The 16,267-nt window shown below is 37.9% G+C and overlaps 2 protein-coding genes across 44 annotated transcripts in view; one reads left to right on the top strand and one right to left on the bottom strand.

Moving 5' to 3' along the window:
* Positions 1-6,087, top strand: part of ABI3BP (ABI family member 3 binding protein) — a 320,664-nt gene extending 314,577 nt beyond the window's left edge. For all 40 annotated transcript variants that reach the window (XM_075907457.2, XM_089772857.1, XM_075907515.2 and 37 more), the window contains 2 exons: positions 2,955-3,077; positions 4,723-6,087. In XM_075907457.2, the coding sequence (XP_075763572.2) occupies positions 2,955-3,077; positions 4,723-4,838 (239 nt within the window). In that variant the 3' untranslated portion in view covers positions 4,839-6,087. The remainder of the gene's footprint in view (positions 1-2,954; positions 3,078-4,722) is intronic.
* Positions 6,088-6,710: 623 nt separating this feature from the next.
* TFG (trafficking from ER to golgi regulator) overlaps positions 6,711-16,267 on the bottom strand; it is a 34,620-nt gene continuing 25,063 nt past the window's right edge. For 3 of the 4 annotated variants that reach the window (XM_075907619.2, XM_075907597.2, XM_075907627.2), the window contains 3 exons: positions 14,112-14,252; positions 10,268-10,357; positions 6,711-7,502 (listed from right to left, as the gene is read on the bottom strand). In XM_075907619.2, coding sequence (XP_075763734.1) covers positions 7,129-7,502; positions 10,268-10,357; positions 14,112-14,252 — 605 coding nt within the window. In that variant the 3' untranslated portion in view covers positions 6,711-7,128. The remainder of the gene's footprint in view (positions 7,503-10,267; positions 10,358-14,111; positions 14,253-16,267) is intronic. The other variant, XM_075907608.2, reaches the window with a different exon arrangement.

Below are 16,267 nucleotides of genomic sequence, written 5' to 3'. Positions count from 1 at the left end.
CTTCCAGCCTGCCCCACTCTGCTCCCCTCCCATCAGCCATGCTGAGGCTGGGTGTACTGGGTCGTGGCCCATAGTTCTAGACCTTTTTCAGTGTTCAACAGAGATGTCTTGCACGGTTGAAGTGGTGGCTCGGCTCCTTGGGGATTCAGAAAGCCTTTGACAAGGTCCCTCACCAAAGGCTCTTGTGTAAATTACATGGCCATGGGATAAGAGGGAAGGTCCTTTCTTGGATTGAGAACTGGTTAAAAGACAGGAAACAAAGGGTAGGAATAAATGGTAAATTTTCAGATTGGAGAGGGGTAACTAGTGGTGTCCCCTAAGGGTCAGTCCTGGGACCAATCCTTTTCAACTTATTCATAAATGATCTGGAGAAAGGGGTAAGCAGTGAGGTGGTAAAGTTTGCAGATGATACAAAACTGTTTAGGATAGTCAAGACAGAAGCAGACTGTGAGGGACTCCAAGACCAAACTGAGTGATTGGGCAACAAGAATGGCAAATCAAATTTAATGTGGATAAGTGTAAACTAATGCACATTGGGAAAAATAACCCCAACTATACGTACAGTCTGATGGGGGCTAATTTGGCTACAACAAATCAGGAAAGAGATCTTGGAGTTATCGTGGACAGTTCTCTGAAAACTTCCACACAGTGTGCAGCGGCGGTCAAAAAGGCAAATAGGATGCTAGGAATTATTAAGAAAGGGATAGAAAATAAGACCCAGAATATCTTACTGCCCCTGTATAAAACTATGGCACGCCCACATCTTGAATACTGTGTACAGATATGGTCTCCTCACCTCAAAAAAGATATTTTGCCTTGGAAAGGGTTCAGAAAAGGGCAACTAAAATGATTAGGGGTTTGGAACGGGTCCCATATGAAGAGAGGTTAAAGCGACTGGGACTTTTCAGTTTAGAAAAGAGGAGACTGAGGGGGGATATGATAGAGGTCTATAAAATCATGAGTGGTGTGGAGAGGGCCGATAAAGAAAAGTTATTTATTAGTTCCCATAATAGAACTACTAGAGGACACCAAATGAAATTAATGGGGAGCAGGTTTTAAACTAATAAAAGAAAGTTGTTCTTCACACAGCGTGTAATCAACCTGTGGAACTCCTTGCCAGAGGAGGCTGTGAAGACTAGGACTATAATAGAGTTTAAAGAGAAGCTAGATAATTTCATGGAGGTTAGGTCCATAAAAGGCTATTAGCCAGGGGATAGAATTGGTGTCCTTGGCCTCTGTTTGTCAGAGGCTGGAGAGGGATGGCAGGAGACAAATCGCTTGATCATTGTCTTCGGTCCACCCTCTCTGGGGCACCTGGTGCTGGCCACTGTTGGCAGACAGGATACTGGGCTTGAAGGACCTTTGGTCTGACCCAGTACGGCTGTTCTTATATTCTTATGTAAATAACACTTAATATCCAATAAAAAGCCCACACAACTCACGACTGTATTTTTATATTAAACACATGGACAGACGCACAGAGCCATGAAGGCAAAAATATCAAAAAGGGAAATAGAAGTCTAATAATAGCAAGTTAATGGAGTACATTTCCAACACATAAACCTTAGTTGTTTATTATAAAGAAAACAGAACCAAAATATGAATATTTGAGCATCTGAGCATCTCATCTCCTCAGATAAAGCTTTTTATGGCTTGTGGTGACTAGGTGATCCTTCCCAGACGTAAATAGCTTTGAAAGAGACTAAATGGGACTGATCATTGAGGGAGGAATGATGCATACTCCTCCCCTCAAAATCTTAGGACTCAATCTAGACTCACTAATGGTGCTAACCTGCGGTCACACCTTCCCTTTCTGTTTGATGCAGCCAAACCTTGATCTTGCTTTAAGTTACGATAAGAGGAAGCTGCATACTAAATTTGGTGGTCCCAGTTCAGGCCTGGGTAAAATACGGCCTGTGGGCTGAATCCGGCCCCAACCAAACCACCAGATCCAGCCTGCAGAGGGTGTGAGGAGCCTGAGGCATGCTTCCTGCTTGCTGTGCACCACCCCCATGCCACTCAGAAAAGCAGCTGTGTGGCTGTTTCTCTTTCAAAACTGAGAGCCTGGAGGGGAAACTTCAGGCTCTGTTCCTGCCCTCCTGGCCAGAAATAACAGTCACGAAGCCCCATATCTCCTCCCCTCCAACTCATAGTTATTCACACAAGCACATGGCCTTGTGCAGGGGCAGAGCAGCCTCCCTGTCTGCCTGAGAGAGATGCTTGGCTGATGGCTGGGAGTCACTCAGGTAAGTCTCCTGGCCAGAGCCTGCCTCTGCCATCCCAGTCCCTCCCTTCCTCAACCCTCTGCCCCCTCCACTCCACCTCTACACATACCCCACACCTTCTGATACCCTCCCCTGCATCCATATATACAGTGGTCAGAAGCCTGCAGCCCCTTATTTGTCCACTCAGCTACTTCTCTGAATTAAAGTTACTTTTAAGTCATCTCATGAGTCAGTCCAGTGTCCCAGGTCACAACTGCCTTCTTCATCCACTCTCCCTCCTGTACCCCAGTTTCTTATCCTAAACTCCCTTCTGCACCCAACCTCCATCTCACCCCCTGCACTTCCTGCATTAATATCATGGAAGAGCGTGGCCCTCAACCACTTTCCAGAACCTTAGAGTGCAACTCCCATCAAAAGTTATTGCCCCCTCTGTCATAGTTCTTACCATTAGGAGGAGTTTTTGAACAGACAGACTCACAGATGGAGGGACAGAGAGATGGAAATTTCTGCTTTTACCAAAAGAAAATGTTTCCCTTTTCATTAACTGGCATTACCATTTAGGTATTTACACAATGCTGTAAAAGCAGAGTTAGATCTCAACTGAGATAGCATCAGACTTCACAATGAATGCTGGAACTCAACTCAGAACCTGATTACTTACAAAGGAACTAACAAAAGTTTTGCTGTTGTTGCTCAAAGGGTTTTTATCATGATACTTTCTGTTTTCAGGTAAATTTTACAGCATAGGAGATCAGAGGGGACATGGAGAAGATCATTGTCAATTTGTGGACTCATTTTTAGATGGAAGGACAGGGCAGCAAGTTTCTTCAGACCAGCTACCCATGGAAGATGGTAAGTTCTGAAGAGCATTGTTGCAATAAAACTTTCAAAATCTCTCCTGCTAATGGCTTAATGGCCAACACCAGTCCGAGTTAGTGCCAAAGTTAGTTCTCTGCCCAGTAGATCCAAACTATCCTTCATGCTTGACAAGATTCTACTCCAACTCAGAACTCAAAACCATTGAGGACTAGCCAAGCCTAAAGATCTTACGCAACCTGGGAGTCAGATGACTTTCAACCCTTTATCATGGAAAGGAAAGCTCTTTGCCCTAGATGGACAGATGCATTATCTGAGCTTTATACAAATATTATAAACTGGCATTGTCAAGTCAGTAATAAGCTCTGAAATGCCAGATACCAGTACCTGCTAAGCTTTCAAACATGACAAAGAGAATTAATGTTTGCTTTCAAGCAGAGTTTTAACAGTTCATACCTCAGCTGCTAAATCTTCAGCAAGATCATATTTACAGAAGTTTTCACAAGACAAGTTCAGTGTGCATTTCACTTGAAGTTGCTATGTTAAAGCTAACTGAAATTTTTCCCAATGTTAACATAACTACAGGAGTCACTTACTGGCTAGTCTTTTCCAAAAGTCAATTTCAGCAGATGTTCCAGCGTACCCAGGAAATAGTTGGTGACTTGTAGTAGACAGTGAGGCAGGCTTTGGACAACGGTCCCCTCTTTTTGTGTACTAAAGTGGAAGCAGCATTTATTCAGGGACACACGTCTGGTCTGCACTTAACGTGTACATCAGTCAGTGACATGTAACAATGTCAATCATTTCCCTAATTAGGAAACCAGAAACTTGCCCACAGGTGGTCAGTCCCACCTCTAATTTTTGCTTAGCTAGTTGGGTTCCGTCCCCTCCACCCCAATTAAATTATGGAGTTTTTCTCCCTGAAGTACAGTAGAGGTAAGAAACACAGGCTGCAACTTTTTCCAGCATAGCAAACCCTGGATGTCACTGTATGTTGTGAGGGCTTCATAGATCCAAAAGGCGGAAGGTATAAGACTTTCCCCTCATCTTCCACTGACACCAGGGAGAGAGAATGCTCCACTTCCTGCCCACTCTCCATGTGTGTTCTGGATAGGGAGCGCTCCAGAGAAGGCACCCTCAACCTTCTCAGGTATGGCTACAGCTACACTATGAACTTTTTCAGGAAGAGGGAATGCAAATTGAGTGCTCATTTGCATATTCTCTCCTGATCGTTTTATGCACAAGATCCCTTCTTCCTCAATAAGTCCAAATTAGTGTTAGTACTAATAAAAAAGTAAAATAGAATCCAATTAGAGTTAGTACTCAATGAGGAAGTTTTTTTCACAGAAAGGTGCTGTTTACACAGCGCTTTTTTGTGCAAAAACTTATTCGGCAAAAAGGATCAGAAGAGAATATGCAAATGAGTGCTCCATTTGCATTTCCTCTTCCAGAAAAAGTTTATAGTGTAGCTGTAGCCTTTGAGAAGGATTGTTTCCCCTTCCTCTGCCCCAGCTTGTCCAGAATGGATTGTTGTGTAGCAACAATGTCTTGAAATTCAGTAAACAGTACTCTGGCATTTGGAAAGGTGTGAATGTAACCCCTGAGCTTCTGAAATACACCCTGTGAAAGGTAGTCTTTTTCTCCCCCCTCCCCCACTAAATCTTTCCTCATTGTTTATTAGGCTTTTTCAGAGCAGTTCGTCAGGAACCTGTCAAGTTTGGAAAAATAGGTGGTTCGACCCATATTAACTATGTCCATTGGTATGAGTGTGGAACGTCAATACCTGGTAAATGGTAGTTGCTATATGAACTCGAAAATGAACAAAGGCCTACCACTACCATGCCCTTCTCCCAAACAAGTTCAGCGATGGAAACATTTATGGTCTTCCTGTCTTCCATGTTTAGTCATGTATAAAGTTTATAAACTTACGACAATACTGCATTAACTGTGTTTAATAGCATAGGCTGCTTACTATAGTTACTCCATTTTTACCAGAAAGCACAAGGAAAAGGATAAGGTCTGGGGAAGCTGGCTCCCTATATTCTGGCTAATAAGGTACAGTTTATATGGTATTTTAAAAGATACAATTTGTATATTATTTATCACATTGTTGTAATAAATGTTTTGAGGGAGAGTAATGGCTAAGTTGATCAAGAAACTGCAGTATACATTTAACTTTAGATATTCACTCTGTTATTGAAGTAGTGTCATATGCTGCTTATCAAGGTAATTCTGTAAGTCTCCAATTTCTCCATACACTTAAATTATTAAATTAGAATGTTCTGGGACTGACTTCTGTACTTTATAAATACCCAGATTGAAGAGCTTTTCCCCTTGTATCTAAACAATTTGTGTTCTTGCCAAAATTAAAAGAAAACGTGTTATATTTCAATGCTTTAGTGCACCAAGAAAGCAATTGTAAGCTTTTAAAGAAATGCAAGCATAGTTTCTTGGTGACAGTCAGACTTGCACATCCATATTAAAATTGCCTGTTCACATGGTTAAAATTAGTCTATCCCTGTAAATACAGTTGCTACTTAAACAGTATCCAGTTAGCATTAGTACTCTTCCATGTTGAGTTGATGGATGGTGTTTTTACTTAATCAGGCTTTTCAAGACTGCCTGAGCAACAGAAGTCAAATCTGCACCTCTTGCAGTGGGTTTTCTGAAATTTTGATAAACTACTTTGCAGGCCAAATGTATATAGCACCACAGAATTTAGAGTAAGATAATGAGGTGTGGGAGGATATGCTCAAAATACCAGTTTATTTAACAATCAAGTTTCCTCTGTTTCAAAATTGTTAGCATGGGAAAAGCAGTTAGTTTTGAATGTGAGTTGTTCCATTAAAAACCTGTCCCCTCTCTACAGACTAGATTCTGTACTTCCCTGAACATTTATGAACTAAAGAGATTTTTTTGAGCAGGGTGTTTATTCATTGTATTAGAAAAGGTATGAACAGGAACACCAAATAAATGTCATTTGTAGAAAATGCCTTAAAGTACATTGCAGGTACACTGTACTCGAATAAAATATTTTTTAACCATGTCAAGTTTTTGTATATTGGTTGGCTTTCCACTTTGGCGCTACCTTTCACTTACCATTGTGTGTCTCAGAAGACTGCCTGTTCAGTATGTTATATATGATCATAAAAGGATACATTACAACCTCCCCTACCAAAGTGGAAGATGAGAATATTTGTAAACAGGTTTGCACAGCTCTTTACACTGTTTTTCCTTGTAACTGAAGGTTTTGTTACAGGTACTGATTTAGGTTTTCTGGCTGGCAAAAAAAGTTTGTAGCACATTTTTTTAAATTCCTTGTTTGGCTGGGAAACATTAAACACCAAGAAATTCCTATCAAGTCAAAGCTTCCACTGAATGATGGATTAAAGCCACTGGGTATGTGCCTTAATGCAGTGTATTTACTCAATGTGAGCTGTACTAATGCAACAAAAAACATGATTTGGTAGTCTAACAAAAGCATCCAATGATAATAGTCCTGAATACATCATTAAATCCCAATCTGCATTTGTAATGTTTAACCCATGTGTGTGTGTGCTAGTTATATATACTTAGACTCTGAACTAAAACCTGACAGGTATACATTATATACAAACAATGTGCTTGTGTCATCTCATCAAGAGTGCTTAATAATTAAAAAACAAGTACTGAACTCAATATTTTTATTAGCATTCGGTGTGAATGTTACAATTTATACATAATACCTAGTTTTAATTCCAGAATGGGTCTAATTTAGTACATCATGGTATTAGTAAAAACAAGCCAGATAAAGTGGGCTAAATTTCCAACTATCATTTTAATTTCCTTCAGACAGGTCAAGCTAGAATGTCAATCACCTTACAAACATTTAGGAAGTGTTTCCAAAACCCGAAAATCTAAGTAGGAAGCTGATATAGTTTAAAGCAGGAAATAAGAATCACTTGGTCTTTTGTTCCAGCAACAGTGAAAGAATGCTCAGCCTTATCATTTTGGAACATCAATACCAATTTTAAATATTGGACTCTGTTGGGATGTAGTAGTTAATAGCTGCTTGTATTTACCTGTGTCATTTAGCAGCTGAGCTTCCTTATCGGTAGCCAGGTCCTGGCTGAGTATAGCCCTGACCAAAGGGAGGACGGTTGCGTGCATAAGGGTTAGGCCCACTTGGAGGGGGAGTCATAGTACTTCCAGGAGGTGGCGTAAAACCTGGCCTGGGCTGATACGTGCCCGCCTGGCTTGGAGCCATTCCAGCTTGAGAAGCAGGGGTCACATTATAATTAGCAGGCTGGGAGGCTTGTGTAGTATAGTTCTGTGGTGGGTAGGCGCTTGCCTGGTACTGCTGAGGAGGCTGAGCAGGCAGTTGCTGAGCAGGAAAACCAGGAGCTGGAGCCTGTGATGCCTGCTGACTGTATCCTTGAAATTGCTGTCCCTGTGGAGGAGCAGCCTGCTGGCTATAGCCTGCTAGAAGACAAAAACAACAAAGCAACAGATTTAGTAAATAGAGACTTAAGTGATAGCTAATAAGCACAACCAACAATCCATAGGTCTAATATGCACCAGACAGTGTACACAGCTGGATGATATGAACTGCAGTTTTTCTTGTCCTTCACACACACATGAACTGGCTTTAGTGTGCTAAAATGGAACATTTTCTAGTAACAGGAAAAATTTTAATTCAGAGCAAAATACAGCTTTTGCATTGAGGCTGAAAAATAACTGATTCTGTTCTAGCCTGATAATTACCACCAGGGTTTCTATTTGAGAAACAAGGAGGAAATGGAATATTGACGCTTCATTTTTCCCTTATGAAGGGATGGAAAGGTCTCAAATGTACACTGAAAAAGGAAGTTTCATTTGGGACAGGAGCTTTAACTTTCTTTCACTAAGCAGATCATAAGTCAATTCAGTTCAAGTATTCTGCACTGACAGCTCAATCATGGTCAACTGTTTTGTTTAGTTCACAACTTTTAGTATTTATTAGTCAGCGATATAATTCAAGGATTACATCACTAAACAAATGTGAAAACTTTGCAGAACAGCACTTTAGGTTATAGCTGCTGCTGGCATCAGTTTAACGTGTCTCAAATGTGATTTGTTTGTGTAAAAGCAGCTTCGAAGGTAATTTCTCCAGAGATATAAACAACAAAAATCCTGATAGCTACTTTTCTATCAAGAAACACACCTGCAGCTACTTGCAATGAAACCTCTCCATTGACTGGAATCCTGTCAGCATTAAACACCAAATACATAAGAAAAATTAAAAACACACAGCCCTGAAGATAGAAAATAAGGACTGAAGAATGCATTGAAGTAAACTTTGAACTCACCTTGAGATTAGCCTAAAAATTTACTCATGAAATAAACCTCTCAAAAGTTCCATTTTCATTTGCATGCCCTAAAGTCAGCACTATGCTAAGCCCACCTGCCAGAAGAGGAGAGTGGAAACTATAATCCCCTGTTAGGGGAACTGCTGCTAGAAAGGAAGCAGAAGGAATTCCAAATCCCTTTTGAAGGTGGTGAGGGTCAAGGAATGAAAACTACAAAGGGAAAGTATAGATCTACCTGGTCTCCCATTTGTAAAGAGTTTTCATTACAAATTAATCCAAGCATAAAGATAATTTTCTTTCGAAAAATAGTGTGTTGTAATTTGAGGTTTCCAGATTTGTAGTTTCACTTTCAGAAAACTGACATATGAGAAATTAGAACTCCCACAATATGCCAAACCTTCATACAAAGTCTTCCAGCAGAATACTAAGTCTGCTATGGTATTCCTATTAGGAATGAGTGAAATTAAAAGAACAATTCAAATCTCAAGACAGACCTTCCTACTTCTATTGAAATTAGGTTTCAGGTGGTCTGACACCGTCTTCAAATTATGACACTTACAGCAGGGAGTCTGCATAGAGCATCAGCCACAGCTTAGAGTGCTGAGAGGAGGAAAAAGGACTGAACAACTACGTTTGAAGTTTCCAGGGCTTTTACCCAAATGAAGTTTCAAAGCTTAGCTTAATCAGTTATGCAAAGGGTAAACAGTCTATCTTAAAAACATATTAAACTCTTCACAATCATTCACTTAGCTAGACAAGTTATTGAAGGAGCAATAGCTTCATACATATAAAGAATTCTGTGCCTTGTGTACTGTGTTCAGCAAAGATCTGCTGCTTGTTTTGTTTTGATTTTTTGAGTGAAAAGATTGTGTGTGTGATTCAACACTAAGGACATCAACACTGTGAATGTACATCGTACCAACTTCAGTTTAAAATTGGCAGATGTTCATATTTGATATGTCTACTGACCTTATGAAACTTTTCATAGGGTTACAGGATCAGAGCAGTATTAAAGACCTTTATTAATTTATTACTATCACAGTAACTAAATAGCTAAATAAACTGATCACTAGGATCAATTGTTAGTAATTCAAAGTTCCCTTTTCCCATGTCTTTGAAATGAAAGTAAACCTAATATTCTTTTGTTTTGGAGCTGTAGAAGCCTAGCTTTTCACCCCCCTCGGTCATTTAGTACAATGTCACAATGAGAAGTTTCATATATTCTGCTGAGAGCTATGGAAAATGAAACAGCTAAGTTTAAATACTATTGTTTTCTACAATTTAAAAATCAATCCCAGAAACTAGTTTCTTCTGGGTGATAATTTACACGTGGTTTGAACACTGGATTGTAGACTTTCTTCTGTATTTACCTAATCTAATGGAAAAGCCTCAGGTTGGATACTATATTTGATTTGTAAGGTACTGAAAAGTAGATACATTTCCTTTTACATTTTATTGGGTTGGGCAGCATCACTTCCTAGAATGGAAGGCTTCAACCCCCTCACCCTCACAGAATTAAACATTGCCTTTAGACAGCTTAACTCCTTATGATTTTCTTTCTATTTGTTTGCCTTTGTAACAAGGCATTTTGTTGGATAACTATGAAAAGTCCTCTAGTTAAGAATAGAGTAGCACCAAATAATAGTAAGTTACACATCAGCGTAAACTTTACATTTCTACAATTATTGCTAGAACAGAAATACTGACAAATTAAGGGCAAAGTGAAGGCTGCTGAATGCCCTCAAATTCCACAAAAGTCAAGAGAAGTTAACAATCCTCAGCACCATGCCTTGCCACCTAAACGCAGAAGAACTGGAATTGATATTTTTGCACTAAGAACAATTTAAAGATCATATTTGGCAGCTACACAGCAATTTGAGAACAGCAGCAACTGCTTACCTGGATACTGCATCCCATATTGCTGCTGAGGCTGAACCTGTGGCTGCTGAGCAGGATAACTGCCCTGTTGGTACTGTTGATACATCTGGCCTAGGAATTAAACACACACTTTTTTTTAGTAAAGAAACACAGAACCTGAGACCCAATATCTGATGTCAAATTAAACTTTTAAAAGTCAAGATCCTAGTGTGGCCATATAATTACTGAAGCTATATAAACATTCCACTATGATCAGTCTGAAAGCAAAGCGTACTGAATACAAAGTTAAGTGTAGCACAGCACAAATGAAAAAAAATATAAGCATTCTATAGTTTAACAGCCCTGCATTTGTTATAGATTTTCTGAAATTCAGAGGCAGCTGTTTCATTTTACTTGACACTAAAACGTGGCATATTGCATTCTATTTGTATAGCACCTATCAGCCTGAAAAATCCTGAAGTGATTTACAAACTTATGATCTATTGCCACAAGATTCACTTTACCTACCACTAAAATGCTAGTACATTTGCATCAATCGTTGATTTAAATGAATCTCAGTTAAATTAATGAAATGTTTTTCCAATAAGAAATTAAGGAATGACCAAAAATCAGTAATTCCCAACTTATTCATAAGTTTCAATACACAAGTGCATATAGAAACCAAACTGCAATGTTTTCCAACATAAAAAAAAAAATACTGCAGGCAGAGAATTACCATAATTTCTGGCAAAGAATCCTAATATTTGATGTACAAGAATGACAACTACTTCAATATTCAAATACAGAGGATGTGAAAATGTTGACTGATTAAACCAATGTAAATAAATGTGAAAGAACAATTTAGAGAACAATGGAAGTGGTATTTTAAATTGGAACAATGTTTCAAATCAGTCTGCAACTGAAGCATTTAGTGCCCTATTGTAGAAAACAAACAAGGAAAACATTCTTACTATGTGGAGTTGGAAAGAAACTAAACAATATCTCCCCACTAAAACTCACTCAATTTATGAAAGTAGAAAGTATTCAAAACTTTCACTCATGAATCTAACATTTATATTAGAAATAAATATTAGCAATAAAATGACCACTGTGGGCAAGGTTCCTTATTTGTATATCAAGGAATAAAGCAACAGTGCACAAATATTTGTGATGACCAAAGTGCAAAACCTATGATTTCTTTCCAGTAATCAAACTAACTAGAATTCTATTTTAAATATAAAATTGTGAGAAAATAAAATCACCTCAATTCAATGAGAATGGAAAATTCTGGAGAGGCAAGAAAGGACCTGGAATTTTCTATTTTAACTCTTATGCATATAATGAAATATAAATAGGTCTGTAAAAAAAATGCTAGAAAAGAATAGTCTAACACACACAAACCTTTGTGTTTGTTGGCATCATTTATCAAAATGGAAGCAATGTGTGGGTCCACAGGCTTCTAACCAGACTACATTGTTTTAAAAGGTTTCTCACTCTCAGTATTGTGCTATAAAGAATTTTGCTCATACTAATAGTGTGAAATAAGCGTGTGGGTTTTTTTAAATGTTCAGTGACTTTTAGTGGGAAAACCAAGGATTTGTGGTGAAGTTTTCGTCATCTCTTCTGCCTCTTTCCAACAGAGTAATTTTTCACTCATTTGACATTGACAAATGACTCAACGGTTCCAGACCTATGTTAGCAATTTAAACCATTTACCTTTTTTTAAATCTTTAATATATTTTAACAGTCAACATGTAAAAACTCACACCTTGTTTTTGTCAATTTGAATTCCTTTCCTAAGAACTGCTGACAAAAAGAGTTCTTAGAAACAGAGTTACAAGGCTTACTTTTCAATTATGTTTTCTGGCTGCCAACATAGACCTAAAATCACTAGTGTCCAAAAGCATATACAGCACGTCTCAGGAGCCAAACAAATTAAATAGGGAACACACTAAGTGTTCAATGTAATTCACAGAATTATTTTACTTCAAGTGCTAAAGAATGTATATACAAACCAACTACTCAATCAGAATTTTCAAACAAAATGGATGAGGCTGTTACTTATTAATATTAAGCTAATATTAACACACTGTTGTGTAGCTGACAGACTCAGTAACAGCATATATTAATATATTTTGTTATACTGTTTCCAATCAACACATTTTGTAATTATGAGGACTTGGCTCCTATCAGCCAATTTTGAGTTTACTGATGTCTCCTTGGTTTTATGGGTGCCTTATATATATCAGTCCTAAAATCTTTGTTAGCCACATGATATTGGGTTACTCTTAGTCACATTTTTTTGGTGTTCACTACACTCCACCTGCTCAACACTGATCTATAGATCGCAATATACAGTATAGAAATCAAAAGAAGGCTGCAATTTTGCCTCAGATAAGTAAAACACAAAAATCAAATTAGAAATACTAGAGAAAGATCTTTAAGCTACATCTTAAAATAAAGTTAAGGGAGCACAGCAGGTCTTTCCTAGAATACAATTCCATCTAAAAGGCTGACATGCATGTTAGGAGTGTCTGTTTTTACAAGTGACAATAAAGAACTTGAATATAATGGAGATTTCAAGCACCCATATATTAAGAAGTCAAATCACACACTATGGGTAAGAGCTTAGGATACCAAAAAGTCTGGATCTTAAACAGAATTTTTAAAGTAACACGTAAGTAAGGCCCTGAAAGAAAGTGAGCACAAAAACAACTACAATCATAATGTCGACATGATTCCAAACCTGTTTTGGAAGAATTACCGGTAAGTCACTATGCTGGCCATTCAAATTTATCTGCCACACATTATATGTTGTATATATTAGAGCATTAATAGCTGCGCTGGCCTGGATTTCTGGACAGGAGAGTAAATTTGTCTGTCTTCTAAGAAACATGCACTAAAAGACTTAATTAGTAAGCAGAGTATAACTGCTTACTTTATAGTATGCAGGCCAACATTTTAACTGATTTACCCCATCGTTCCTCTAAAACTAAATGACATCAATTACAACTTGACACACACAGCACTCCAAGTGACATGTACACACTAAATTTTCAAGCAGTTCTAATGTGAAGCTTGACAACTGGAATGGCTAACGTTCCTGTCAGTTTTTATGATGACATTTGCATCTGCACTACAGTTTTACTACTACTACTACTACAACAAGTAATTACTTTAGCAATGTTTCTTTTTCCCCTGTTATTTTTCAATACCATCTGGCTTTTAAGACAAAGCTACAGCACCATCTACTGTTTTAATACTGAATCTTTATAAAAACATTCTGAGAACGGAAATGGTGGCCTTAAGAGTCTTAGGGTACGACTACACTGCATGCTCATTGCAAAATAAGCTATTCCGGAACAGTTATTCTGAAATAGCACGTCTACATTAGGGAAGTCTGCCTCAGACTAATTTTGAGGCTTCCCTGCAGTGCAGACATGCTATCTCGATTTAGAGCCCCAGAAGGCACTGGGAAGGAATAACTTAGAATGGCCCTGGTGAAGGGCTACTTCAAAATAGCAGCTGTGAAGCATCTACACACACCTTATTTCAAAATAGCTATTTCAGAAAAGGCGTTATTCCTCGTAAAATGAGGTTTACAGATTTTGGAATAAGCCATACATTATTTCAAAATTATTTTGAAATAATGGAATGGCTGTGTAGATGCTCACATTGTTACTTTGAAATAACCCTAGTTAACTCGAAATAATGGTGCAGTTTAGATGCACCCTTATATTCCTTGTAAGATTCCTAGTGATATACAGCATTAAACATACAATTGGAAGTTCCAATGTAATCTTTTAATGAAAAAAATGACACTACTCAATTATTGAACTTTGACTGCAATTTTCATGAGGTAAGTCAAAGAGAAAGTACCGCCCACCTTCCATCTGACCAGTTTGTGGCTGAGTTCCTGCATATGCCGGCTGCTGCGGCTGAACCCCAGGGGGATGGGCTGCAGAAGAGGAGGAAGCAATGCTATCAGGTGTTCCTGAGCGTTCTTCTACAGGGGCACTAGGTGGTCCTAAAGAAGCAAGAGACTACAGTAAGCATGGGAAAAGAACAAGCAAAAAAAAGCTTTATCATTTTAAACTTGATAGATGAACAAGAGACATTAGTGAAATGATTAAGTACTTTCCAGTTTTACACAGCTTTACATTTGAAGAGTTTAAACTATTTTACGGAACAGTAAATGAAGTCTCAATTTAAAAACCAGTCTATTTGGAAAATATCTGCTGGGGTTACTTACCATTATTTTCTAAAGCAAATAAGTATTTGACAGAGTTTTTGTTCTCAATATTCTAAAGACTCATTTGGGTTTCTGTTTAGGATATGGCAGGTTTCTGTTTGAACATAATTACCGAAAAGTAGTCATTGGAATGCTAATGAATAGTTTGAAGTTGCTAAGACTAGGTAGATTCGGGATATTTTAAGTCTGTAAAAAGTTCTGGAATATCCAACTGAAAAAACAACAACATATATTTAATGTACATTTTGACCCAAAGCCTGCAAATTAATGCTGCATTCCTACCAACCCAATGATCTATATCTAGCTCACAAATACTTATCTCTTGAGCAACCTTGTAACCTTAAAGTGATTTATGTTTTATGTAAGTTTAGTAACAAATCTGACACTGCAACACATTTACAGATTAGACTGCATTTTTCCAGAACATAGTATACTTTTTATGCCTACAATATCAAAAATGTAGTATATTGTTTTAACATAGTACATTATCAATAAACTTGACTTTTTTTATAATTGCAACTTGTATGTATGTTTATTTAAGTTATTTTAGATTTTTATTTAAATGTTTATAGTTGCATGAAATTACAGGAAGGTCAGATAATTTAATGGCAGTAGACAGCTTCAAAAAGTGTAAGCTTTATAAACAATTAAATAAACTCACTGTCACATGTCAAAATATACAAAATAAGTATCCTTAATCAACAAGTCTTTTTTAAGCTATTCATTCCCAGTTGTATTTGTAACAAGCCTAATTCAGAAAGTTTAAATTACTAGATTTTTACTCTAATAAGTACTCAAGCAACATTTTTCTTACTTTATTTTTTACTGGTGTGTGTGCATACAATTAAATCGTTTTTTACTGATATTTACCAATAAAAACCCTAATCCCTCCAAACCTAATTATGAACCCAATATTTTAATGCAATTCTTATATTAAAAACTTATAAAATGTATCCTCACCAGGAGCAATAAGCAGTAATGTTCAACACTATAGGTACTTGCTCCTGACAGAAAAAAATAGGCTTGTACAAGACACTCCCATTGGCCAAAAACAGCAGAAACAAGTATCCAGAAAATAGCAAAAGCTGATGTTTTCCAGATATGAGTATGCAACAGATTTGTGTTTTTGAATTACTATAATGCAACTAACAACTGCACGGAAATAGTAACATTTTTATGATTATTTTAAAAATCAAATATTAGTTATTGTATGGAAGGAGTGAGGAACCTTTTTTCAGTTGGGGGCCACTGACCCAAAGAAAAATCAATTAGGGATTGCAAAAAAGTGAGAAGCAAAAAAGCAAAAACACAACCCATCTCACTCACATGAGGCTCTAGGGAGGGGCCAAAAATGAAGGGTTTAGTATTTGGGAGGGGGCTGTTTGAAAGTGGGTTTGAGGTGTGGGGTCTGGGTTAGTGGGCCTGGGAGGATGGCACAGTGCAGGGTCTGGGTAGGAGGGGGTACCTGAGCAATCCTTGGGACCAAATCCAGGTAAGCAGAGGGCCAGGTTCTCCACCCTTGTTATATAGAATACTGCCAATAGTGTTGATATGAAGGTCTGGTTTTAACAATATCTGTTATCTCTTGTTTCTAACAAATAATCGCGTTCTCTGCCATCTGCACATGAATATGGTCAGTATTTCCACTATTCTTTCTTTGGCCAGAAGGAATCTTAAAAAAAGATTTGTGCTGAGGAACTTCATTAATCCAGTCATCTGAAGAAGTGGGCTGTGCCCACGAAAGCTCATACCATCTACATGTTTTGTTAGTCTATTAAGTGCTACCAGAC

Source organism: Pelodiscus sinensis, chromosome 1, assembly GCF_052426305.1.
Source record: "Pelodiscus sinensis isolate ZL-2025 chromosome 1, ASM5242630v1, whole genome shotgun sequence".
Taxonomy (NCBI): Eukaryota; Metazoa; Chordata; order Testudines; family Trionychidae; genus Pelodiscus; species Pelodiscus sinensis.
This window is presented reverse-complemented; position numbering and strand designations above follow the sequence as displayed.